This window comes from Ipomoea nil, unplaced genomic scaffold (genome assembly GCF_001879475.1).
Source record: "Ipomoea nil cultivar Tokyo-kokei standard unplaced genomic scaffold, Asagao_1.1 scaffold0268, whole genome shotgun sequence".
In the NCBI taxonomy this organism is placed as follows: domain Eukaryota; kingdom Viridiplantae; phylum Streptophyta; class Magnoliopsida; order Solanales; family Convolvulaceae; genus Ipomoea; species Ipomoea nil.
This window is the reverse complement of record NW_017616696.1, coordinates 1,946,757-1,974,550: the sequence shown is the minus strand read 5'-3', so window position 1 is coordinate 1,974,550 and position 27,794 is coordinate 1,946,757. Positions and strand designations below refer to the sequence as shown.

General features: G+C 37.3%; 2 protein-coding genes, 1 long non-coding RNA gene and 1 pseudogene across 3 annotated transcripts; 3 read left to right on the top strand and 1 right to left on the bottom strand.

The window, feature by feature from the left end:
* Nucleotides 1-8,917: 8,917 nt before the first annotated feature.
* On the top strand, nucleotides 8,918-11,119 carry LOC109147925 (annotated as a pseudogene).
* A 2,500-nt stretch (nucleotides 11,120-13,619) lies between these two features.
* Nucleotides 13,620-13,966, bottom strand: LOC109147992. The gene is made up of 3 exons (XR_002048744.1): nucleotides 13,929-13,966; nucleotides 13,744-13,845; nucleotides 13,620-13,649 (listed from the first exon to the last, which is right to left on the bottom strand). It is a non-coding gene; the product is annotated as an uncharacterized LOC109147992 (long non-coding RNA).
* A 4,959-nt stretch (nucleotides 13,967-18,925) lies between these two features.
* Nucleotides 18,926-19,886, top strand: LOC109152494. The gene is made up of 2 exons (XM_019300195.1): nucleotides 18,926-19,556; nucleotides 19,669-19,886. Exons 1-2 carry the CDS (start codon nucleotides 18,926-18,928, stop codon nucleotides 19,884-19,886), a joined length of 849 nt encoding a protein of 282 aa, XP_019155740.1.
* A 3,824-nt stretch (nucleotides 19,887-23,710) lies between these two features.
* Nucleotides 23,711-25,814, top strand: LOC109147916 (cinnamoyl-CoA reductase 1-like). The gene is made up of 6 exons (XM_019295591.1): nucleotides 23,711-23,867; nucleotides 23,977-24,146; nucleotides 24,322-24,513; nucleotides 24,947-25,112; nucleotides 25,204-25,390; nucleotides 25,494-25,814. The coding sequence occupies exons 1-6, from the start codon at nucleotides 23,750-23,752 to the stop codon at nucleotides 25,636-25,638; spliced, it is 978 nt and encodes a 325-aa protein (XP_019151136.1). The 5' UTR covers nucleotides 23,711-23,749; the 3' UTR covers nucleotides 25,639-25,814.
* Nucleotides 25,815-27,794: the final 1,980 nt, after the last annotated feature.

The following is a 27,794-nucleotide window of genomic DNA, read 5'->3' as shown; positions in this document are numbered from 1 at the left end:
TGTTACGACCCCTAAAACCAATTAATCATTTAACCAATTATCCAAAGAAAGAATTAAATTACAATAATTAAATTGGAAAAGGCCCACCATGGTCCGTGGGCCCTCTTCCCTAAACCCAACCCCTAGTCTTAAAAGGAATAGAGTTAGCAAGCTTATAATATTTGCGCCCTAATTAGGACTCTTAGATATATAAATAGGGGACATAGGAGGCACCTAGAACCCCCACCACAATAATCCCTCACCCCACAAGGAACTCCAAGAATTCCCCTAGGAGAAATCAAGAAAGAAGAAAGACTTAAAGAAAGATCCTTCATAGCCAAGGAAATTAATTAAGGCTAAGAGGTAACCCATGTCTCAATAAAACCTATTTTCATAGCTATGATTCCCCTCTTAGGATTTCCCCCATATTCTTGTGTGTTGATGATTCGTTATAATGATATTGATAATTGGTGTTATGATTCCATGGGTGATCTTGATGATAAGAGGTTCTTGATGATTATATGGTGTTCTTGATGTTCTTGATGATTATATGGTGTTCTTGATGTTCTTGATGATTATATGATGTTCTTGATGTTTATATGATATTCCTACCGAATCTTGATATTAGAAGACGAATTGTGTTCTTGTTGATTTAAAAATAATTAGAACCCTAGGTTGTGCCGTGGAATTCGTATGGTATTATTCTTGGTATATTGGGTGGGAATTCTTATGTTTGGGTGTTGATTATGTTTAGAAAAGCATGATAGGTTATGTGCCGTATGTTCTTGCTTTTGAATCCGTTAACTGTCTACGTGTTGTTGTCAATTGCGTTTGAAAGTGTCTAAGCATGGTCTCGGGTTCCACAATGGTTCCCGGGGCATTTTTCTGTGATGAAAGTCAGTGGGGGGTAGGTGGGGGTAGGGGACCCACCACCTACCCGCGGCCAATGTTGGTAACGCCGGCAGCGGGCAGCCGGCGGGCGGGCAGCTGCCCGACGGGCACCCGCTGCCCGGAAAGCTGCCGCCGGCGGGTGACCCCTCACCCACCGGCTACCCGCTGGATTTTACCCTACCTTGGGATTTTGGCTTCCCCGTTTGATGTTCCCCCGACCCCCGTGGTGTCCCAACGGACTCCGTCTATCGTGCCTAAGTCTAGTTTGATGTTTCGGGTACCGTTCGTAGGATAAATGAGTCTTATATATCGCATGCTAGTTGAATTGGTATCCCGTTGGCCTAGGTGAAAGAAGTATGAACCCCTTAGGATTATTCCTAGTTTGTGGATGACCACGCATAGGTTTCATTATACGTTTTCTCCCCTTCCCAATGTGTTAATGTGGGTTGCATGTGCTTGCTATGTGTTATGTGTGCATGATACCCCAATTTGGTTGCTATCAAATTGGTTATTCCTGAGCTGCAGTTCAGAAGCTGGCTGCGGTCAGATTTACACTCTCGGGCTGCGGTCCACCGTTTGGTTGCGATCAAACGTTTTACATGAGCTGCGGTTCATATTCCTGGCTGCGGTCAGATGACTACTCTTGGGCTGCGGTCCACTGTTTGGTTGCGATCAAACATTATGATGAGCTGCGGTTCATCGGTCGGTTGCGATCGACCCCTCCATGTTGCGATACGGGGCAGGGTGCTGCGGGGCCGTGTCAGAGCTATATGCGCTGACCCTCATGTATGGGCATGCGATTAGTCCTGTGGCGCCAACAAAGTGTGCTATGTGATGAGATATGGATGATTGGATTGTTATGAAAGCGTGGCCATAGGATACATGCTAGTAACTGTATATGCTTGATTATGACTATTGGCTGTGCCTATCTCTACCTGTCGTGTCTGTTCCTTACACCTGTGAATTGTGTATGCTTGGTTATGACTGTTGGTTGTGCTTATCCCTATCTGTCGAGTCTATTCCCTGTTTTGAAAGCTAGAGTCTCTTAGGATATATCTTCATGCTTCGAAATGGTTTTTGTATATCTATGTATATATCTATATAAATTGTATTTCAACGCGTTGGAGTGGGTTACCAGCATCTCTCGCTGAACAGATATATTTGGCTTTCAGGCACAGAAGAGTAGACACTGGAGCGCGCTAGAACCATGAAGCGTAGAAGTAGATAGTTTCCCTTTTGGCCTGCGTGCCATGTTTATGCATTTACTTGTTGAGGATATTAGTCAGTTAGCCTGTGCACCTGAGTTCTCTAGCTCAGGTGTGGCATAGCACCCCGTACTCTTTATATTATGTTTTGGAATTTAGTGAGATTTTACCTTCTTTATATAAGTTTCAAAAGTTTTCGAAAATCTGGGGTGTTACAAATAGTTCGGGGGGACTATACACACTTTCATTACTTAGTTCGTCTCCGTCAGCGTTTCTTTCCGCTCGTGCCTCGGCTTCCACTTGGCACAATCGTCTGGGTCATCCTCATAACCGTGTTCTTAGTCATATACTTCGTTCTTGTTTGGTTAGTGGGTCTCGTGATAATATTCGTTGTGATAATTCTTTATGCAATGCGTGTCAATTAGGCAAATCTGCCCGTTTTCCCCTCCCTCGTGTTGCTCCCTCTAGTTCTCAAGTCCTAGATCTTATTTACACAGACATTTGGGGTCCTGCGCCCACTTTATCTACTTCTTGCTTCCGTTATTTTGTGATCTTTGTGAATGACTCTTCCCATTATACATGGTTCTTCCCTATGAAATTAAAGTCTGATCTTTATGTCATCTTTGATAAATTTTGTACTCTTGTTGAACGGTCATTTAATTGCAAAATAAAGGCCATTCAGTCTGATTTAGGTGCTGAGTACAAAAAGTTGCATTCTTCGTTTGTTCAATTAGGAATTCAACATAGACAATCATGTGCCTATACACATGAACAGAATGGTTGTGTTGAACGAAAACATCGTCACATTGTTGAAACTGGTCTGGCTCTTCTAGCTCATGCCTCTGTTCCTTTGAAATTTTGGGATTTTGCCTTTGAGACTGCTGTCTATTTAATTAACAGAATGCCATCTTCTGTATTAAATAACTCTAGTCCTCATCTCCTGTTACATAAATCCCCTCCTTCCTATCTTTTTCTTCGTGCCTTTGGGTGTTTATGCTATCCTCATCTTCGACCATATAATCGCCATAAGATGTCATACAGGTCTTCTCCATGTGTCTTCCTAGGTTATCCTGAGTCCTTTAGGGGGTACAGATGCATGGACTTACATACTAATAAGATTTACACATGCAGGCATGTCAGATTTGATGAAGAAGTTTTCCCCTTTGCTACTAAAACTTCTTTGCAGGATTTATCTACTCCGTTTTCTGGACCTTGGGCGGAATCTGTTCTCAGTCATAGCACACCTATTCCTGCCGTGTCCAATGATGAGCCGCCAGAACCGCCGCTACCAGCTTCATTCGAACCAGCCGTGGATCCCGGACAGGTTGCCTCGTCGGGTGATCCGGTGGAGCCCGTTGCTCGCCAGCGAGGCCGTCCACGTGGGCGGTCCACCAGGCCCAATGTCCGTACTCACTCTATAGCCACTCGCAGCAACGTAAATGCTCCTCTTTTTGCTCTAGCAGCTCAGGTGCATCCCACGGAACCCACATGTCACTCTCAAGCTGTCAAATATCCAGAGTGGCGTGAAGCCATGGACCAAGAATTCAATGCTCTCCTGCATAACCACACATGGTCTCTAGTTCCACCCACTGTAGGTATGAATATTATTGGCTGTAAATGGGTGTTTCGTACGAAGAGAAAGGCTGATGGTACTATTGAAAGGCATAAAGCCAGACTGGTTGCGAAAGGTTTTAATTAGGTTCCAGGGCAGGACTTCTTTGATACATTTAGTCCAGTGGTAAAGCCTACGACTGTAAGACTCCTTCTATCTCTAGCTTTATCATCTGGGTGGTCTATCAAACAGCTAGATGTTCATAATGCTTTTCTGAATGGTAATCTGGCTGAAACAGTTTATATGAAGCAACCCCCTGGTTATATTGATGCTAACATTGCCGAATCATGTTTGTTTGTTAAAAAGATCTCTGTATGGGTTAAAACAAGCTCCCAGAGCCTGGTTTAATCGACTACATACGTTCTTACTATCAGTTGGCTTTCAAGCATCCAAGACAGATGTCTCTCTGTTCTATTACTCTAAAGACTCTGCTTTGGTTTATCTATTGGTGTACGTGGATGCCATTCTTGTAATGGGAAGTGATCAGGGTATTATGTCTCAGCTCTTGTCCAAATTGTCTGCTACATTCAAAATCAGAGATCTTGGTGAACCAAATTTCTTTCTGGGTATTGAAACAGTTAAGAGTGACAATGAGATTATTTTATCTCAACAACGGTATATGAATGATATTTTAAAACGGGCTGGAATGTCTAAATGCAAACCCCTTTCTACACCTATCTCTATTTCGAAAACTGTCCCCTTCAATTCAGATCTATATGATGATCCCACACAGTACAGGAGTCTAGCTGGAGCACTGGAATATCTCACTGTCACACGACCTGACCTATCCTTTGCAGTTAATCAGTTATGCTAACATATGCATGCTCCCACCATGTCACACTAGGAGCAACTCAAACGGGTACTCAGGTATGTTAAGGGAATAGTTGATCATGGTTTACGCATACGACGATGCTCATCTAGAGACATTCATGCCTTCTCTGATTCTGATTGGGCTGGTTGTCCTGAGGATCGAAAATCCACGAGTGGTTTTGCTGTTTTCTTGGGGAGTAATCTTATATCCTGGGTTTGCAAGAAACAGAGAACTGTTGCTAGGTCATCCACTGAGGCTGAATACAAAGCCCTTGCAGATGTTTGTGCTGAAGTTCTATGGATTATGTCATTACTGCGTGAGATACAGATTCCGGGTATTTCCATTCCAAAATTATGGTGTGATAATATAGGAGCTACATATATGAGTGCCAACCCAATCTTTCATGCGCGCACCAAGCATGTAGAGATTGATTATCATTTTGTTCGTGATCGAGTAGCTTCAGGCGATATTCAAGTCAACTTCATCTCCACAAAGGATCAACTTGCTGATATCTTCACCAAAGCTCTGCCTGGACCTAGATTTTCTTCCCTAAGGGACAAACTAAAGGTTACTAGTATACACTGTTCTTGATGGGGAGTATTAGGACTCTATGTATCTGAGTCTATTTAGAACTTCTTATCCTTGTCACACTGTGACTCTCTACTTCTTATCCTTATCACACTGTGACTCTCTTTGTATATATTCACATCATCTGATCTCATTGTAATCAAGTTCAGAAAATATAATACAATCAGTTCTCATCACCATATTACAAGTTCATAAAGTGACTATTATAAGTTTATAAAATTGCCATTACAAGTTTATAAAATCACTATTATAAATTAAATAAGTTACAATTGAATTGGTTCATAAAGTTAGTACTATAGATTTATTAAGTAACTAAAGGAACTTAATAAAGTCACACTTGCAAATTCATAAAACTCACTATATTACAAGTTTTTCACACAATTATTGAAAAATATATTGCGGTGTCATTTAAAAGATCTCAATAAAATAGATTTTAAAAAGATATTTTTTATATAAAAAATAATATATATATATATATATATATATATATATATATATATATATATTACATTATCGTACATGATATTTGTGGTAATGATTTTAATATACTTAGTAAATCACGTGTGAAATACATAATTGTAAGAAGTAAAATTGACACATTAACATTTGTTATATAACATAAAATTAAGGAAAAATGACACTTTTTCCCTCTTTGTTATATACTTATAGTACTTTTTCCCCCTAAATTATTTAAGTGGCAGTTTTTTCTCCCTGATATATTAAATGGACATATTTACCTTTAAAATAAATATTTCATTTATTTTTCTTCTCCAACAAATTATAACCACGATTTGAAAAAATAAAATACATTAAGTGTTGAATTTAGAATATTTAAAAATAAAAAAAAAATTAAAAGAAAGTTTGAACCAACCGTTCAAATTGGATCCAAAATCGTGAACCGACGGTTCAAAATAAAACTCAAACCGCGATTATATATACTTATATGTGAGAGTCAATATAAATGCGGAAAAAAAACATACACTATTTGCAAATATTATAATTCTAATTTAAGCTATTGCTAGTAGTTGTTCCGATTTGAACCTCCGGTTCACGGTTCAGGATCCATTTTTTTCCAGTTCACGATTTTAATAAATGGAAACCCAAATATTGGGTTATGTTATGAATCATAACCGAAATTTTTTAATTTGATTGCTATAGTGTTTGGTTCAGTTCGAACCGAACCGTGGTCACCCCTACGTATAAACAATAATTTGTTGAAGAAGAGAAATAAATAAAATATTTGTTTTAAGGGTAGAAATGTCCATTTAATATTATCAGGGGGGAAAAACCGCCACTTCTATAATAATTGAGGGGACAAATGTGAATGCATGAATAACTCAGGGGAAAAAAGTGCTATAAGCATATAACACAAAGGAAAAAAGTGTCATTTTCCCTAAAATTAATATCTTTAATGGACATCGAAGTTACATTTATTTAAATCTTACTTGTCATTCTTTATCAAGTAAAATGTATCAGTTATTTTGTTAATGGGATATTTCCTAATTTGAGGACACACAAAAAATGCTAGATAAAGTAGCAACAAAAAATGACACTTTAAGTTAACATACATTTTGAATGGGATCCACTTTTAATTTGGTAAGGTACGGTCAAAATAGATTTGGATCTTCCTAATTGAGAGGATAAATTTGATATATTATATGGTTAAAATGAATAATAGGTTAGGTGAGTAATAAATTGATTCTTAGAGTGTATCAATTGGATTAGGAAAAATGCATATTTATATGGCTTTTAAGTAGCATTTGACTCATATTGAAAATAGATGTGGGTTCTCACTAGTATAACTAGAATTTAGCTTTTAGCCCGCACGTGCTTAACTCAATTGTTTTAGTGGGCAGTATTTAGGAGAAGAGACTAAGGTCCGAACCTCGGCGGTGACAGTGTGGGAATTATGTTCAAAGTGGACAGATTCCTTGTGCGCACCAGCACTGTCCGCTGAACCTATTGAGTCATGGGGGGCCCTTAGGGACTAGATGGCACCTCTGTGACTCCCCTTGAGGAAATGCCATAGGATTGAACCCCAGTGGTGGAGTATTGACTCTTTAGGTTGCAGTAGTTAGAAAACGTATGGTGTATGGAAAGTATACTACATTGTAATAGAGTCAATAGTATTTTTTATTTTTATTTTTAAAAATGTTTAGAGACCGTTTGGAAAGCTGAAAAATGATTTTCAGAGATGGCTCATTTTCTAGAAAATATTTTAAGTTTTTAGTGATTAGCTAAATGTCATAAAACTATCTTTTTGTTATATTTGGTTGGTAGTTAAGAAATTGCATTTTACCTGTTTTGTTTATTTTTCTAAAAATGAACATATAATAATAATAATAATAATAATAATAATAATAATAATAATAATAATAAGTGGTGGAGGTGTAGGTGGTTGTGATGGTAGTGGTGGTGGTGGAGGTGTAGGTGGTTGTGATGGTAGTGGTGGTGGTGGACGTGTAGGTGGTTGTGATGGTGGTGGTGGTGGTGGAGGTGGTTGTGGAGGGTGGTGGTGTAGAGGTAGAGGTGGAGGTTGTTGTGGTGGTGGTTGGTGGTGGTGGAAGTGGTGGTGGCGGTGACGGCAGCGGTGGTGGTGGTGGTAGTAGGGGTGGTGTGGTGGTGGAGATGGTGGTAGGGGGTGGTGTAGTGGTGGTGGCGATGGTGTTGGAGTACGGGAGTGTTCTGTGTTAGTGGTAATAATACTAATATGGAAAGTAGCTTGAAGAGAGAAACGAGAAAAAAAAGAATCTGGAAAATGTCTTCCGACTAAAAATCTAGGAAGACATTTTCTGCCAAATTGAGTCTTGTTTTCATTGACAGGAATGAATATTTTCCTTTGACTTTTTTTCTTATCCCAAAAGGCTGAATCCCCAACCCTAAGGGCCCCCTCACACTCCGACTAGATAGAGCATGTGAGAGGATGTAAATCACGGTGACTCAATGGGTGATTTGTTTGTGTGCTTAATGTGTGTGTTGTGTATTTAAGTGCGTCAGTTTAATGCTTAATGTGCGTCCACCTGCACAACCACACGGGAAACCCTCCCCGCACCTGATCCCCCCCCCCCTCCCCACACACACACACACACACACACACACACACACATATATATATATATATATATATATATATATATATATATATATATATATATATATATATACACACACATATATAGAGAGGCAGCTGCCAATTAACCTCATTCCCTTTGCACCTGTCTATTTCTACATGGAGTAAGTTTGGCGCTTACATTTGAGTGGACCACATGAAATTAACCACAAAATGAGTGGTCCGCACTTTACACAATGGTTATATTGTAGGCGGAAGGCCGAACTGCTGAACCGGTCTGCACAATTTTTTTTTTTTTTTTTTTTTTTAAATTATTGGGGATGTTTTGAAAAAATATTTTATTTTTTAAAAAAATTTATTGAAAAAGTTGTTATAAGCAACTTTTAAAATTTTTGCGTTTTGGAGTAATAAGTTGTTACAAAAAGTTGATTAATCAAATATTATTGGCTGATCAATTATGTTACCCCATCATTATTCCATGAGTTCTACTACATGTATTTTCAAATTATATTCCTTCACTTTCATTCCATGACATGGCAAACAAAGATCGGCTACTTTCATCATGTGAGTCCCAAGGAATTTGTCTACATCAAGAATTTGTGAGAGGGAGTAAAGAAATGGAAATACATGTAGTATTTTCTTTATTCTATTGACGATGGTCCATACAACTATGTGGATCATAGTCTACACAATATTTTACCCTATGCAACTAAACATTACCATTAATGTCATTTTGGATTAGTACCGTACCCTAAATGCAAGGTGGACCTGATCCATTGGTACTATAATGTGTCCACTTTACTAATCAATCATTTAATTTGCATGATGTGGTGTGCATATAAATATATATGTAGACAGACTTGGTAGATAGGGCAATCTAAAAGAAGATAAAGGATGAGCGGAGAGGGGAAGGTGGTATGCGTGACCGGTGCTTCCGGCTTCATAGCTTCTTGGCTCGTCAAGCTTTTGCTCCACCGTGGTTACACCGTCCACGCCACCGTTCGCAGCCTCAGTCAGTTCCCAGCTGGCCTCTCTCTTCCAATTCAATTTTGAGTTCACATTTTATTTCTGGAAAATCATTGATGTATGTGTTGCTGTCGTACCTTCCATTACAGAGGATCCAAATAAGGTGTCACATCTTCTTGATTTAGATGGTGCCAAGGAAAGACTACATTTGTTTGAAGCTGACTTAGTTGAAGAGAACTCTTTTGATCCTGCAATTAATGGGTGTGAAGGTGTTTTCCACACAGCTTCACCTGTTTCCTTTTCACCATCTGCAACTAAGGTTTAAACCCCTTTCCTCGGTTTAATCTTTTGTTGAAGGAAACCAGCGATTTTTTTTCCCAATCATAATCACCTCTTTCACAATCACCCATTTTTCCCACTTTTCTATATTTATCTATCTTCTTTCTCTTTTATGATGTTTGTCCCTATATATATTTTAGGCTGAACTAGTGGATCCTGCAGTAAATGGGACACGTAATGTTCTTGGATCATGTGTGAGAACACCTTCTGTGAAAAGGGTAGTGGTGACGTCTTCAACCGCAGCCGCTATGTACAAACCAAATCCTATAAGTCCAACTGATGTAATCAGAGACTTGGTTTTCTGATAAAGAATTTGCAGAGGAAACAAAGGTGTGTTTGTGATTTATATATATACACGTATGCATAGTACACCAGTTCAATAGACAATAGCTAGAACAGACTTCTTTGTGGATCTTTTATTATAATGCATGTATTTGGTAAGTGATTGAGACAACTTTCCATTGTCTTATTGAGTTAATTTCATTTTTTGTTCTAAATTTGAATGTGTTGGTTCACTTTTAATTTTTTTTTTTTTTTTTTTCAAAACGTCTCATTTGATTTGGTTCTAATATTATTGAGGAATGGTCATTTTTTGTCCGGCCTCCTCCAACAATACAGTTTAATCTTTTTTGAAAAACAAAACGACAGAATTAAAAATAGATTGCCACCTATAAATTTACGAGCAAAAATGGAATTAACTCGTTATCTCACATTAATATATTTATGATTGGATACAACATACAACACATTATTGTTTAGTCATATGACTCATATCATAACTTGATTACATATCAATTTTATTTTATTTTTTAAAAAATCTTTGTAGCAATGGTATATCTTGTCTAAAGTTCTTGCCGAGGAAGCAGCATGGAAATATGCAGGGGAGAATAGGATTGACATGGTTTTACTGCATCCTAGTCTTGTTATTGGCCCTCTTTTACAACCAATTCTTAATTTTTCAAGTGGGGCGATTCTAGACGTCATAAAAGAAGGTAACTACATCTCTCCAAGAAAATGAACATTATTATGAATTATGATGATGGTATGATAGCATTCTTCTTATCTGAGCCTTAACGGAAGTGGCGAACATATATTCACAGGAAAGGATTTCATGTCTTCTCCAATCAATTGCTATGTTGATGTTAGAGACGTCGCAAATGCACATATCAAAGCATTTGAGGTACCTTCCGCCAGTGGAAGATACTTTTTGGTTGGGGAAACAATGCACATTTCTCAGGTTTTGAAGATTGTTGGCCAGCTTTATCCCTCTCTTGCCATTCCAGAGAAGTAAGCTAAGATTCAAATCAGGAGTTTTCCTTTTCTAAACTGAATATAATGTACATATAGCCCTTCAAGTGTAGATATTAAAGTTTATTTTTTTTTGGTGGCAGATCTAAAGGAGACTTGTCTATAGTGCCAACATTCAAAGTATCCCAGGACAAGGTGAAAAGCTTGGGTATCAACTTCACTTCTTTAGAAGTGAGCCTTAAAGATACTATTGAAAGTTTAAAGGAGAAGAACTTCTTGAGCTTCTAGTTTTTGGATTTATTGTTGTTGAATGTTTGTCATTGTTGATCTCTACATTACGTGTACTAATAAACAATTAAGACTAAACGCTAAACATGTTTTAATATAATTTCACTTGCTTACTTGTGTTGTGACTTGAGTTTGAGTTAAATATATATTTTACACACAACAGCAGAAGAAATGTTGGAGCATTCTTGGTGAAAGAGAGAAACGTAGACTTTATTGATGAAACTGAAAAACTGAATGCAAGGAATACAACTTATTTATATATCTATTGCCAAAGTAATATATTTGAGGCAAATTCTTTTTTGAAACCCTCTCACGGGTCTCAATCCGTGAGACGGCTCCGGTCAGGAGAATTTAAGTTTTATGGTATATTAGTTTAGTAATATTATTTCTTTCAAACTATATATTACAATTTTGTTATAAAGTATTACATTTATATTATAAAATATATATATTATATATAAGGCTTAATGCATGGACAATATCTTCAATTTTACTATGTAATGACACTTTATTTCCTGCAAATTTTCTATTATAGTTTTATTATAAAGTCATATCTTTATGCTATAAAATCTACCATGCTAATAAGAGCCAATAATGTTAGGCCCTTAACTGGAACAAAAAAAATCTACCATGCTAATAAGAGCCAATAATGTTAGGCCCTTAACTGGAACAAAAAAATGTTGGTATAATTATTTCTTAAAATGAATGGTTCATTTTATTTTGATTTGAGTATTTTTAAATGATTTTTCTTATTTACCCTCTATTACATTATTTTCATCCCTTAAATAACTTAATTCCGTTAGTATAAACTTTAGTAACAGAATATTCCTTTAACTATTTATTATTTTTAATTTACTCATTAATTTCTATAAGAAAGGGCCGGTCTTAGATTCGTACCTCATCCCAATTAGAGTTGACATAATTGTTAAAAATATATATACTATGAGTATGTTAAAAAGTATTAAAAATATATAATATAAAATTTAACATAAACTTTGGTCAAATAATTAGTCTGACTAAATACATAGCATTCAAAGATTATAAATCATGAACTTTAAAAATCATTTGATTTTTATGCATTTTTTTAAAAAAATAAATAAATTTAGGTTAAGTTTTTTTTTTCCGTTAAATTAATCTTATTTTGATTATTTAGAACTAAACTTAATATTTCAATTATAATTTTCCATTATTGGAATAATTTAGGTCGTTATGGTATTAATATTTTTTGTATGTATTTTTTTATAATGGTACAATTGTACATTACTTTATAAATATTATACTATTATTTTTTTTATCAGACAAAATTGTTCTTACACCATTGTCAGATCTGCGCGACCTAACTACAAAGTTGTTGATCATAAATATAATTACATCTGGACTCTAAAACAATATGACCATTTTCCAAAGAATTGACAATGTTGACATCACACTGACTCCAATTGAACAAGTTTACACATCAGAATTTTATCAATGTGTACTAGAAGGCAAAAATCTGAATTGTAATACACTAAAAAGTGACGGACAAATTCCGTCGCTAAAGTGTTTAGTGACGGAATTCGTTCATCACAAAAACCCGTGTCGCTAGAATCTAATGACAAAATTTATTTCCGTCACTAACATTAGCGATGGAATTTTCCGTCGCTAAATTTCTTCCGACGACGAATTTGAAGACGAAATTTGTGAGTGAATAACAACGGAATATTTTGTCCCTATATCTAGAGACGGAAATTCCGTCGCTAAAGCAACAAAATATCTGTCGTTAATTTCCTACTACGACGATTTGGTGACGAGATTTGCAAAGGCATAGCGACGGATTTTTTCGTCGCTAAATACACCGACGGACAGTTCCGTCGCTAGAGTCTGTCATTACATGTAGTGACGGAAATTATCATCGCTAATTTGTGTTTATTATTTGAATTGAATGCCATTTAGCTAAAACTTAGTGATGAAAATACCCGTCGTTAAATTTAACTACGGTTCCGCCGCTATTTCGTTGCCTTACTACAATATTTGTCCGTCTCTAAATTCTAAAAATTAATAAAATAAATTTACCCGCTAATTAATATCACATACCTGCATTAAGCCTATAATATAGTACTTGAATAATATAATTGTAAAATATATTATATTAAAGCATTCAAACCCAATAACAATAACAAAAGTATAGCAGTGTAATGTTACATCGTTAGAAACAGTACCAAATATATTAATAAACATAATCTAATCATCTCATAAGTTTTCATCATTTAAATTAGCATAATGTTCAGCTTGAGCACTTGGAGGTCGTGACATAGGAGTGGATAGCATGCCGTTGCGACGCAACTCATCTATCAAACTTGCAATTTGAGCTTGCATTTGAGTTTTTTCAGCTTGTAGTTTAGCTTCCATCTGAGCCTCCATCTCAACTCGCATGGTCTCTAACTGTTGGTTTACCATCTCTTTCATTGCCTCTTGATGAAGTGTTGAAGTAGCAGATGAACTACAGCTATTCTCGTTGATAAATGCAGATGACTTAGTCTCTAAGCCATAAATACACTATTTTTTTACCCCACCAACAACATCCACATACATCTGTGACATGTTCATAATTGGTGGCTCAGTTGACGCTTCCGCCTCTTGCAATGCAGCATCATGTCATGCTTGTATTTCGTCCTACAATGAAAAACATATACAAAATAAGAGAAGTATACAAAGGCATATAAGAATTTATCTATTTAACAATATATAGTTGTTAGGTTATACTTACATCGATTCTCTTTGACCTCTCATCAACAAATGTACCATTCTTCTTTTTGTGCATATGCTCAAAGCACTCAAACAGATTAGGCTCCTTTTGAAGTTCATCTCGCTATTAAACAAGCACAAACAATAAAATGATACTTAATTTGTAAAATATATAAAAATAATAAATTTTTAAGTTAAATGTATTACCAATTTGTGATAGTGTTTAATAGCTGATCTAGATCCTCTAGTATGTCGAGAACATCCTGTACTAGGCCCTGCCACCTTACTCATCCTATTCTTGCGTTGTTGTTCTGATTTAGCTTTAAATTTGCAACAGAACGCGTCTGTCACTAAATCTGTCGTTATTTTTGCACTTTTTTGTAGTGTATAATGCACAAAGATGTAAAACAATTATTAAAAAGACTGCATTCAAAAAAAAAATTATTGAAAAGACTAAATTTAATACATAATCTTCAGCACAAATCATAAACGATCAGAATATTCAACTAAAATTAGTAATTAATGATTCATTCAAGATCAAATGCTCTTTATATATATATATATATATATATATATATATATATATATATATATATATATATATATATATATATATATATATATATATATATATATATATATATATATATATATATACTAAATTATTATTTAATTTAATAAGAGTAAAATAGAGTACTAATTATGCCAACTTTGATTGGGATAAGGTTCGAACCTAAAACCTTTCTTTATTGAAATCAATGAGTAAGTTAACGATGAACTAAAAGAAATTAACGGAAAAGATAATATTTAACAGAAAAGTTAACGGAATAATGAGCTTGGCCAGAAAGTCTCTGAAACGCTCCGCAATTCCCGTCACGCCTGATCGTGGTTTCTGATCATCTTTCTGATCGTGGACACCTCTCTCGATCGTGATCTGAGGGAGTGTTTTCCCTAGGCTGTCTAGGGCTTTTATTCTGATTGTTTCGATAGCTTTCGTATCAATAATCGTATTCCAAATTCTTCTGCTGTGGCACCCGACGCTGTTCTGTATGGATATCCGTCAATTAGAGAAACGCTGTGCCGATATGGTTTTGGCCGACGAAGAGGTTGGAGGCCTTGAGGCGCCCGACGCAAGGTCGATCCCAGATGCGACGATCCCAAACAACCTCGTTAGTCATCTCCTCAATAATCAACCAATCAGGTTCGAACACATGCAACATGTCCTGGCTTCGGTGTGGAGGCTGGTCATGGGTATGTACGCGATATCACTGGCAGACGATCTCTTCCTCTTCCAATTCCCTCATCCAAAGGATCTCCAACGGGTAATTGACGATGGACCCTGGTCGTTCGAGAATCACCTATTGCTATGTGAACAAGTTCCGTCTGGTATTCGTCCGGAGGAGGTAGTGTTAGATTCCATCCCTTTTTGGGTCCAGATCCATGGGTTGCCGGCAATGTACGCATCACCAGAATTCGTCACTCAGATTGGCAATTATATAGGATCGTTCATTGCATCGGATCCTTTTAATTTCGGAGGGGCATGGCGTAGTTTCTACAGAATCCGTGTGCGGATTAATGTATCATCTCCGATTAAGCATCGTATGAAGCTGACTAGGCGTGATGGAACGATGCAGTGGCTCACTTTCAAGTACGAGAGGTTAAGCACGTTTTGCTATTGTTGTGGACTCCTGGGACATTCGGATAAGTTCTGCAAAACAGCTTATGTGCAAGGTATTCTTCCTGAGGATTTCCCGTATGGTGCTTGGCTATGTGCTGGCCCCAAACGACAGGTGAAACCGGTACGGGCGAAGTGGTTACTGTCGACGTCTACTCCTGCGGCACTACCCTCCACCGTACCAGGTGACCCAACCCCGGCAACGCTTGTGGCGATGGAGGAAACATATGGGTTGCAGCGCGATCTGAAACGCCGTAGAGGAGAACTTGTGGCGTTAGATGGCATATTGGGAGATGATGTGCAGATGGCAGACAACACAAAATGAAATGAATTGGTGAGTCTGGCGGATCAGACTCGCCGAGCCAAATTAGTTTGTTAAGCTGGAACTGCCAGGGGTTGGGGGGTCCCGGTCAGTTCGTGAACTGTTGAGCATTGTGTCCAAATAGCAACCCCATTTTGTCTTCTTAATGGAGACAAAGGCAACAAAGAACCGAATGGAGGAGGTACGAGTGACGTTAGGTTTCGAAGGAAAATTTTGTGTGAGTTGAGTAGGCCTCGGAGGGGGCATAGCTTTCCTTTGGAGGGACAAGAATGCGGCGTCTTTATTGAGTTATTCCAGCAATCACATTGACATGGAATTAACTCTTCCAGGGCGTCCGGTGTGGAGATTGACGGGTTTCTACGGGGAACCAGACAGAAGTAGACGGCAAGAGACATGGGATCTTCTGAGACAACTTAAGGAGAACTCTCGCCTTCCTTGGGTAGTCGCATGAGATTTCAACGACATAACTTGCCTTTTGGAGAAGAGGGAAGCACATTCTCACCCTTCGGCGCTCATTGAAGGTTTTAACGATGCTTTGGGATACTGCGAGCTCAATGATTTGGGAATGACAGGGGGCCGTTTTACCTGGGTGAAGGGACGGGGGGCCGTTTTACCTGGGTGAAGGGACGGGGAACTGAGGCATGGGTGGAGGAGAGATTAGACAGGGCCATAGCGACGGTCGAATGGATGGAATTACACGATGGGGTTAGGGTCAAGAACATTTACACCACTTCGTCCGACCACTGTGCGTTACTGGTCGATTTACACACTGGTCCGGTGCGGGCAGCCTTGCGGACCTTCAGATTTGAGTCTGCCTGGCTTCTGGTGGCAAGTTGTGCGACTGTGGTCGATGAAACTTGGCGTATGTCGACGGGTATGAGCTTTCATGATCGGATTGAGGTGTCTGGCCAGTGCTTGTGGCAGTGGGGGGGAGGGGGGGGTTGAGTACCATCGTACTTTTGGTGCTCGTAGCAAAGGGCTCCGGCAAACTCTGGATAATCTAAAAGAGAATCGTTCACCACAAGCTGTGGCACGATTCATGGCGGCGGAGAAGGAGTTGGGGAAAGTTCAGAAAACCGAGGAGATCTTCTGGAAGCAGCGTTCTAAGAAACTCTTGCTTAAACACGGTGATGCTAATACAAAATATTTCCACAAGTCGGCTACGGCACGTCGTAAGCAAAATTTTCTGTCCCGTGTCAAAGACCAGAATGGCGACTGGACAGAGGGGGAGGCAATGAAGGCGGAAATTATCAGGTACTTTGAACACATCTTTGGTTCCGGCGTGTGTAGTGTTAACCTTTTTGATCGAGTTCGGGAACGAGTGACTACGGAGATGAAACTCTCCTTGTTGCAACCGTTCACGATGTCAGATGTTAAAACGGCTTTATTTGACATGAAGCCAGAAAAGGCACTGGGCCCGGACGGTATGTCATCGGCCTTTTTTCAACATTTCTGGCCGTTGTTGGGACATGGATTATCTGTTTTTATCATAAAATGTGTGAAACAGAAGCAGTTACCGCCTGATTTGAACAATTCTAATATTGTTCTCATCCCTAAGAAACCTATCCCAGAAAAAGTGTCGGACCTCCGCCCGATAGCGCTTTGTAATGTAATTTACAAGGTGTTAGCTAAAATGCTGGCCAACAGATTGAAGGGATGCCTAACTCAGGTTGTTTCCCAATCTCAGAGTGCGTTTGTGCCTGAACGACTACTCACGGACAATATTATAGTGGCCAGGGAGATTGGTCATTTTTTAAGGAGGACGACAAGGGGATTACAGGGATGGGCGGCGCTTAAGCTAGATATGGCTAAGGCGTACGATAGGATGGAGTGGTCGTTTTTGGAGGGTATGTTGAGGGCATTGGGGTTTGAAAGAAGCTGGGTGGAGCTGTTAATGGTTTGTGTCACTTCCATGAAATATTCCATTATGGTGAATGGGGAGGTCGCGGGGCAGGTTTGCCCTACACGGGGCATCCGCCAAGGAGATCCACTATCTCCGTACCTATTTATCATCTGTGCCGAGGGTTTATCTACCCTTTTGCAACAGGCGGAAGCGCGAGGTGACATCCATGGTGTGAGGGTGGCCCGGGGAGCTCCGGCCATCTCCCACCTCTTTTTTACTGATGACAGTTTGCTTTTTTTCAGGGCCAGTGAACAAGAAGCTTTAAAAATTAAAGAGTGCTTAGAAAGCTACAGTTTGGCCTCGGGACAGCTTATTAACTATGAGAAGTCCAGTGCAGTATTTAGTCGTAACAAAACTACGCCGGTTCGGGCTTTGGTCTCCGAGATCATCGGGGTTCCCGAAGCGACGGATTTGGGGCGTTACTTGGGCCTTCCATCGGCTTTGGGATGCAACAAAACGGTTGTTTTTCGGTACATCGAAGAGAACATTTGGGCAAGAATTGGTTCATGGCAAAACAAACTTCTATCCCGTGCGGGTAAAGAGGTTCTACTTAAGAGTATAGCACAATCTTTACCGATTTTTACCATGTCTACCTTCTTGCTGCCTATGCGTGTGTGTGATTCTCTGGAGAAGATGTTTAATCGATATTGGTGGGGTGGTGGAGGAACAGGTAGTCGGGGAATCCATTGGCTGAGCTGGGACAGGATGTGTGTTCCTAAATCAAAAGGTGGTCTGGAATCCAGAAAATTACATGAATTCAATATTGCATTACTGGCCAAACAAGGATGGCGTTTATTAGTCACCCTGATTCGTTAGTCAGTCGCCTGCTTAAGGCGAAGTACTACCCGCAATTGGATTTTATGGACGCGCAACTCGGGGGTAACCCCAGCTTCATTTGGCGTAGCATTATGGCCGGACGGAGGGTTCTACAGTTATGTGTGGCTCGTCGGTTAGGGGATGGACGTGACACAAAGGTTTGGGGATGAAACTGGCTCGCAGGTTCCTCAGTGGCAGGGTTGAGTACCCCATATGTGGAGCAACTGCGTGAGGCTAGAGTTCATAATCTACTTGACTACACGGGCTGATGGGATATTGATATTTTACGGGATATTTTTCTCGAAGACGATGTGGCCAGAATTTTGTCGACACCGGTGAACATCCAATTCCGAGACAGCTGGCGGTGGATAGGCGATATCCGTGGTTGCTACACTGTTAAGCATGGCTATCGAGTACTTGTAGGAGAGGAAGATACGAATGGTGATACCGGTGGCTTTCTTGCGTGGTAGGCGTTGTGGATGCTGCCTATGCCGCCTAAAATAAAAAATCTTTTATGGCGGTGTGCTCGTAATGTGCTGCCGGTTCGTGACAATCTGCGCTCCAAGAGGGTGTGGATAGGCAGGGGTTGTCCGATGTGCGGCTACATGGTGGAGACGCTAGAACATCTCTTTTGTGACTGTGTATTTGGGGAAGGGGTTTGGGGCGCTGTGAATGTTCTGCAAGGCAGGGATTTTGCGAGCTTCTTGACTCATGTGATTGGCAGGTTGTCTGTGGAGGAAGCGTGGACACTGGCTGCTGTCTTCTGGACGATTTGGACGGCGCGTAATGATGTTGTATGGCACAATAAAATTCCGGAGAGGGTGAATGCTAGTGAGCAAATGCTGCGATTGCAGCTTACTTGGAAAGAAGCATACGCTGTCCAGAGGCCTACGGTACGTCATGCTCCTGAATGGATTTCGCCTCCTTGTTATACTGTCAAATGCAATGTAGATGCTGCCTTGTCCGGTGAGGGCGCTAGTTTTGGCGCTGTGGTGCGGGACCATAACGGGGGTTTTGTCGCGGCGAAAAGTGGACAAATGGATGGTGTCGTTGATCCGTACATGGCTGAAGCTCTCGGTGTCAAGGAAGCCCTGACATGGCTTAAAGCACAACATCACAGTAATATTATGATTGAATCCGATTGTTTGAGTTTCTGTAATGCTTTTAATTCTTATTCTTCTGATTATTCGTATGTTGGTCTTATTGTTAAGCAATGTCTATCGATTGCTAGAGACATATGGAGTGTTAGTGTTTCCCATGTCAAGAGAACAGCGAACTGTGTGGCTCATGTCGATTGCTAGAGACATATGGAGTGTTAGTGTTTCCCATGTCAAGAGAACAGCGAACTGTGTGGCTCATGGGATTGCTCGGGCAACCGGTTCTTTAGCTGCCTCAGGGGTTTGGTTTGATATCCCACCAGCTTGTATTGTGAATTATTTCAATCAGTAATGAAAGTCTTTTTCGATGTTTTGCTTAAAAAAAATAGAAAAGTTAACGGATAATCATATTCATTAAGGATAAATTACGAAATTGTAAGGAAAAATTAAAATCTGATCAATCTGAGCCATTTATTTGATAAAAAAAATTTGACCGCCATTTTTTCTAGCCATTATAGGCCTAACTCTCTTGGGCTCTTATTAGTATAGTTAATATATATAGGGCTGCATTCAGGTGCGAACTGCCTGCCCAGGAAAGAAGTGAGAACCATTCAGCACTGACCACATGTCAAGATCTAATAGATGAGAAACATTGATTTTTAAAAAAAATATGGTGGCATTTTCGTAAATAATTGAAATCAAAGTGCAAGTAAGATGTATTACAAGTGCAAGTAGCAGTTTCATATAATGCACCTTAGTGCATGTAAAATGTATTACAAGTGCAGGTAAAATGTATTACAGGTGCAAGTAAAATTTACACTGAGCATCAAAACAAAGTGCACATAACGTTATAACTAGGTATACCTATAGTTATAAGTAGTTGCACCTAGGTGCATGAATGTTAACAAGGTGAAATTACATGCACTCGTAAGTGAAAGTAGGTGCACTTTTAAGTGATTTTACCTACATTTTTTACTTGCAAAGATGCACCAGCTACTTGAACTTATAACACATTTACATGCACCAAAATTTGAATTATTTACGAAAATGCCACCACGTCATTTTTAAAAAATTACATCTGATTCGTTGATTCAGACACATCTGGACGACGCTAAATGGTTTATCTCAATTAATTTTGGGTTTTCAATTATTTGTTTTTCTCTTATCACTAGATCAAATTTTGTGTTAAAATTCTCAATTAGTTTTGATAAATTTGAAATTTTCTTTTCTTGTTGTTCCATCATAGTTCTTAAATAATCAATTAGTTTTAAAATCATTTCATTAGAATGATTCATTCTTAAAATAGTTCATTAGTTTTAACAAATTATTTTTGTTATACAATTTTCAATTTCTTCTAGAATTTCTTTTTGAATTTCATAAGTAGTCTGCATTGTTTTATAAAAAGGGAATTTGGATAATACTTTTTCCCTTCAGTGTCTAATCCATTTTTAGATTCTAATGCTTTTGTTTTATAAAATTTTTGGTAATATTTTAAATGTGAAATTTTTTCAAAGAAATTCATGCTGAAATTTCAATAATATAGCTTTTAAGAGCCCGAATATTTTCAAAGGCAAAATTTATAATTTTCAAAAGGCAATTCATAGTGCTCAGAATTTTGAGAATATTCTTGCATTTCTGCTTGAAAAGTTGAGAGATTAAATTCAAATATTCTAAGAAGCTGTTTGCAAATTCTTAAATATGGATGAATCATTTTAATTTTTCAGAATTGTAATCTGATACCATTTAAGGAGGGGGTGTATGCCTCCGCAAAGGTTTAATTGAAAAAATAATTTTTGCGAGAAAGATCAAAGATGTAGGAAAATATGTAGAAAAACTTAAAGAGTCTGAGTTGGGAATAGTATAGAAGAGTGAAGGAGTTTGAAAAGTAAATTCGGGAATAGTAGAGGAATGTAAGAGTTGACAAAATTAATTAAGGAATAGTTAAGAGTTGAAAATTTCATTCGTGTTAAGAAATCAGAGAGATAAGGAAGAAAGGAGGATCATCTCATTCATCGTTACATTTTATACAAGATTACAAAGTATATATAATATATATTTGACAGCTATTACATAACATTTCATAAATACTAAACTGTTACAAATCTTGTTATTAATGCTACAATAATGTCCATAATAAGATTTTACAACAATTCAGAAGTAGTTTCTGATGAAGGACATTTAGTAATTGAGTAATAAATTAGGGAATAGTACAAAATAGAGTAGTAGTTGAAATCATTAATTCAGAAATAATTTTGAGTGAAAGAGATGTAGATGAGTTGAAAATTAATTTAAGATGTAGGAATTTAAAAGGGTAGTGTGAAATGTAGGAGAGGTTGTCAAATTAAACATGGTAATGATAATAATAGGCAAAAACATTTTTAATTTCTATAATTTCGCAGTCCAAAATTTTTATCCTTAGCTAAAGTATATTGCCTCATCAAGTCATAAAATTGGGTCTTACTAATTTCTTCTTTAGGTATTTGGCAATTGATTATATAATAAACAAAACGATGTTGTTTTTGGACGTGGTCCAAATAGCTCCCAACCTCATTCTGTTTGCAACTTTGCACCTGTCTATTTCACTATAAATGGAGTAATAAGTTTGGCGCTTACTTTTGAGTGGACCATATGAAATTAAACACAAAATGAGTGGTCGACACTTTACACAATCGTTATATTGTAGGCTGAAGTTTACCATACGCCGGATAAATTATGTACAATTTATGTATCTATAATTAATATATTATATATATTTAGTTACTAATTACGGAGTAGCATATTATGTGTTGGTTAATAAATTATGTAGATATTGAAATTAACTTATTATATACATGTAGTTAAGTGATTTAACATATTATATATTTTCAATTAATAAATTTTAAATATATATATATATATATATATATATATATATATATATATATATATATATATATATATATATATATGAAATAACTGAAAATACATAGGGGTGTTTGGCAAATAGTTGTTAGCTGATAGCGGATTGACTAAGCTGATAGTTATTAGCGGAGAGGAAGTCTGTGAACACTAATGACATGTTCGGATGCCTGTGAACACTAATCACATGTCCCATTGCTAATTACCTTCACGGTACTAGGCAACGGGCTTATGAGCCTCATCGACGGGCTCAAGCCCCCCGTTGCTTAATACTTTGAAGAGACAAAGAGAGTAATGGGACTGAAAGGCGGAACTGTTAACCCGTCTACACAATCTCGTTTTTTTTTTTTTTTAATTATTGGGGGTGTTTTGAAAGAAATAAGTTATTTTCTCAAAAAGCTTACTAAAAAACTATTTTGAGCAATTTTTAGAATTTCAACGTTTTGGAGCAATAAGCTGTTACAAAAAGCTTATTAACCAAACATTATTGGCTTATCAACTATGCAATCGTTATGCTATGGACCCGTGTCCAGCATGCATGTTGGACACGGGTAATAGTGCCGTTAGGCACTGTTTTCTTCTTCTTCTTCTCTTTTTTTTTTTTTTTTTTTTTTTTTTTTTTTAAATTTCAGACCGCTTCGTTATAGGAGTATATGTTCATAATTTTATTACTATATGTTCATAATTGTAAGTTCATAATGTCAGAGCTCTATGTTCATAATTCCATAACTGTACATTCATACTTCCATAACTGTACATTCATAATTTCGTAACTGTACATTCATAATTCAATAATTGTAAAATCATAATTTTCAAAGCTCGATGTTCACAATTTTAGAGCTCTATGTTCATAATTTTATCACTATATGTTCATAATTGTAAGTTCATAATGTCAGAGCTCTGTGTTCATATTTTATAACTTACATTCATAATTCCAAAACTGTACATTCATAATGGCACAAACGAATAACACCGTTAACGACGTTAACAGCGAGACAAAATCAAAAAAAAAAAAAAAAATTAACTGAAATGACGCGTTTTCCCTTAAAACGACGCCGTTTTGGACTCGTGTCCACAGTGTATTGTGGACACGAGTCCACTGCATAATTTGCGTCAACTATGTTACCAAAATGGACATTAATATGTTAATCGATAAGTACATAATGTCATTTTGGATTAGTAACCTAAATGCAAGGTGGACCTTATCCATTGCATACTATAATTTGTCCAGTTTACTAATCAATCATTTAATTTGTATGAATATATAAGTAGACAGACTTGGTAGATGGGCAGTTTATTATTATCTAAAAGAAGAGGATGAGCGGTGAGGGGAAGGTGGTATGCGTGACCGGTGCTTCCGGCTTCATAGCTTCTTGGCTCGTCAAGCTTTTGCTCCACCGTGGTTACACCGTCCACGCCACCGTTCGCAGCCTCAGTCAGTTCCCTCTCTCTTCCAATTCAATTTTATTTCTGGAAAATCATTGATGTATATATGTATTGCTGTACCTTCCATTACAGTAACATCTTATATGGTATTATTGCAGAGGATCCAAATAAGGTGTCACATCTTCTTGCATTAGATGGTGCCAAAGAAAGACTGCATTTGTTTGAAGCTGACTTAGTTGAGGAAAACTCTTTTGATTCTGCAATTAATGGGTGTGAAGGTGTTTTCCACACAGCATCACCTGTTTCTTTTTCACCATCTGCAACTAAGGTTAACCTTTTCCTTTTCTTATGTTTAATCTTTGTTGAATTAACCAGCGATTTTCTTTTTACCAATCATAATCACCTCATAATCACCTCTTTCACGATCACCCATTTTCCCCACTTGTTCTATATTTATCTATCTTCTTTCTCTTTTATGATGTTTGTCCCTATATATATTTTAGGCAGAGCTAGTGAGTCCTGCAGTAAATGGGACACTAAACGTTCTTGAATCATGTGTGAGAACACCTTCTGTGAAAAGAATAGTGCTGACGTCCTCAACGGCAACCATTATGTACAAACCAAATCCTATAAGTCCAACTGACGTAATCGATGACACTTGGTTTTCTGATAAAGAATTTGCAGAGGAAACAAAGGTGTGTTTGTGATTTATATATATACACGTATGCATAGTACACCAGTTCAATAGCTAGAACAGATTTCTTTGTGGATCTTTTATTGTAATACATGTATTTGGTAAGTGATTCAGACAACTTTTCATTGTCTTATTGAGTTATAATTTCATTTTTTGTTCTAGATTTGAATGTGTCAGTCCATTTTTAGTCTTTTTTTTTCTTTTCAAAATGTTCCATTTAATTTGGTCCTAATATTATTGAGGCATGGTCATTTTTTGTCCTCCTTAGCTTCAACAACCACATTTAGTTCTTTTTATAGAAGAAAAAAAAAAATTAAAAGTAGGGTGACACCTATAGATCTACGACTATATCCCTAACTTGATTACAAATCAATCACCTTTGCGCTAATATATGTGAGTTTTTTTTTTATGTTTTTATTTTTAAATCTTTGTAGCAATGGTATATCTTGTCTAAAGTCTTTGCTGAGGAAGCAGCATGGAAATATGCTGGGGAGAATAGGATCGACATGGTTTCACTGCACCCTGCTCTTGTTATTGGCCCTCTTTTACAACCAATTCTTAATTTTTCAAGTGAGATGATTCTGGACACCATAAAAGAAGGTAACATCGGCTCTCCAAGAAATGAACATTTTTATGAATTATGATAGCATATTCTTATTAGAGCCTTAATGGAAGTGGCGAACATTCACAGGAAGGGAGTTCATGTCTTCCCCATTCAATTGCTATGTTGATGTTAGAGACGTCGCAAATGCACATATCGAAGCATTTGAGGTACCTTCTGCCAGTGGAAGATACTGTTTGGTTGGGGAAACAATGCAGACTTCTGAGGTTTTGAAGATTGTTAGCCAGCTTTATCCCTCTCTTCCCATTCCCGAGAAGTAAGATAAGATTCAAATCAGGAGTTTTCCTTTTCTAAACTGAATATAATGTACATACAGCCCTTCAAGTGTAGATATTAAAGTTTATTTTTTTTGGTTGCAGATATAAAGGAGACTTGCCTATAATGCCAACATTCAAAGTATCCCAAGACAAGGCAAAAAGCTTGGGTATCAACTTCACTCCTTTAGAAGTGAGCCTTAAGGATACTATTGAAAGTTTAAAGGAGAAAAACTTCTTGAGCTTCTAGTTTTTACTTTGATTTGTCATGAAGCTCTGAAAACTATGAGCATAAAAGTTGTAAGGGAATGTCTTAGCTTTCCATTGACTATTGAACCACTTTCAACAGTGGTAACTGATTGCTACGTACTGTTCCTTCTTTCCTCGGATTGTTAAATAAAATTGTTTACTCCATCGTAACAAAAATAATGTAAACATTGAATGTTTTTATTCCATCGTAACATATAAGAAGATTAGAAAATTTAGAATGAAGCAACCATTTTTTGCAATTGTTATGCCATGGACCCGAGTCCACCTTGCAAGGTGGATCCAGGCTCAAAACGACCCAGTTTGCACATGTGAAGATAACAGTGTCATTAGTGGCACTGTTTCCTCAGCCAATGATTATTTTTTTTTTAAATTATTGAAAATAACTCAGTGAGTGAATATTCAGTTATTTAATTGTGAATATGAAGTTTAGTGTTTTTTTTTTTTTTTTTTTTTTTTTTTTTTTTTTTGAATCAACCAGAAGGGGATACCCACTTTATTCATCAACTTATTGGTTCAAATTACACACATAACACCAAGCTGGGATACCTGCTATATCGTCCTCAACAAAATCAGGGGAATTCTCTAAAACATGCATTCCTTTGGGAAAATGTTTGGCTTGTTTAGCAATGGCATCCGCAACTCTGTTTTGTTCACGAATTATCTCAACAACTTGCCAAGACTCGAAGCTGCCAACTCCTTCTTGCATGCCTCCATGATGTTATATGCTACAATGATTGGAGCTCTATTGCTGTTAACGAATTGAACTCAACTAATATTATGGAATCTTTTTCAAAAATAACTTTTTTGAAACCTACCCATCCTTACTGCTAGCTAGCTGCCCTTAAGTAAAGCCCAGGCTTCAGCTTCAAGAGGAGAGCAATTGCCGATAGCGTATACAAATTAAAACCTTGTTTCCACCGGCCCATATGATCACATATGACACCTCCACAAGTAGCTTTGTTGGACTGCAAAGAGCGTATTGTCATTGAATGGATTGCTGCCCCTCCTCTGTCTACTAGCCCTTGCTCTAACCAATTTGAAAAAGGTAGAGCCCGAAAGCATTGGAGGTGTGGAAATATAGAGTTCTTTAATTATGAATATAGAGTTATGGAATTGTCAATATAGAGTTATAAAATTGTGAATATAGAGTTCCGTAATTGTGAATATAGAGTTCAAAAATTATTAATATAGAGTTCTGCAATTGTGAATCACTACTGGAAATTCTGAAATTTCCGACCACCTGAAAATGATCTTAAATTAAGTTGATACCAAAAAGTCCAAAAAGTGGTCGGAAATAGCAACAAAGGTTTTTTCGGATACCAAAAGTGGTCGGAACAAGACTTTCAACTTGATTTATGATCACTTTCAGGTGGTCGAAAATTTCAGAATTTCCAGTAGTGCATATTGAGTTTTGTAATTTTGTATATTGAGATCTAAAATTGTGAATATAGAGTTCAAAAATAGTGAATATAGAGTTCTGCAATTGTGAATATTGAGTTCTGTAATTTTGTATATTGAGATCTAAAATTGTGTATATTCAGTTCTACAATTGTGAATATAGAGTTTTAAAATTGTGAATATAAAGTTAAAAAATTGTAAGTATAGAGAAACGAATTCTGAAAACAAACGACAAGATAACGGCAAGGAAGGAAGTATTTTTTTTTTAATTCAGACAACCTCATTTTGAAGCAAAACAACACCATTTTGGACCAGGGTCCACCTTGTAAGGTGGGCCCGGGTCCACAACATAATTTGCCGATTTTTTTAGGTTGATGTACTCATCTTCTCGATCACACTTCTGCATATCAGAGCTTCTGTCTTTGCTTTTTGCTTTATTATAAGAGCAACCTCAATACTTAGATTTTTTTCAAAATTTTTGTGAACTTTATTATCCACTTCATCATCCATTATCTGAGTCAATCTCAAACACCCTTCTCCCTATAGGCCATCCACACCCATGAAATTTTGAGTATTGAAAAGTTCACATATAGCATTTCTGTTTTTTATTTTATTTTATTTTATTTTATTTTTATTTTTAATTACACTCGGCCTTCGTCTGGCAGGCTTGCAAATTTTGGAACTGTAGTGTGTCAAACTTGCAAAGATGAGAGAGAGGACATTTATATTTTATTATTA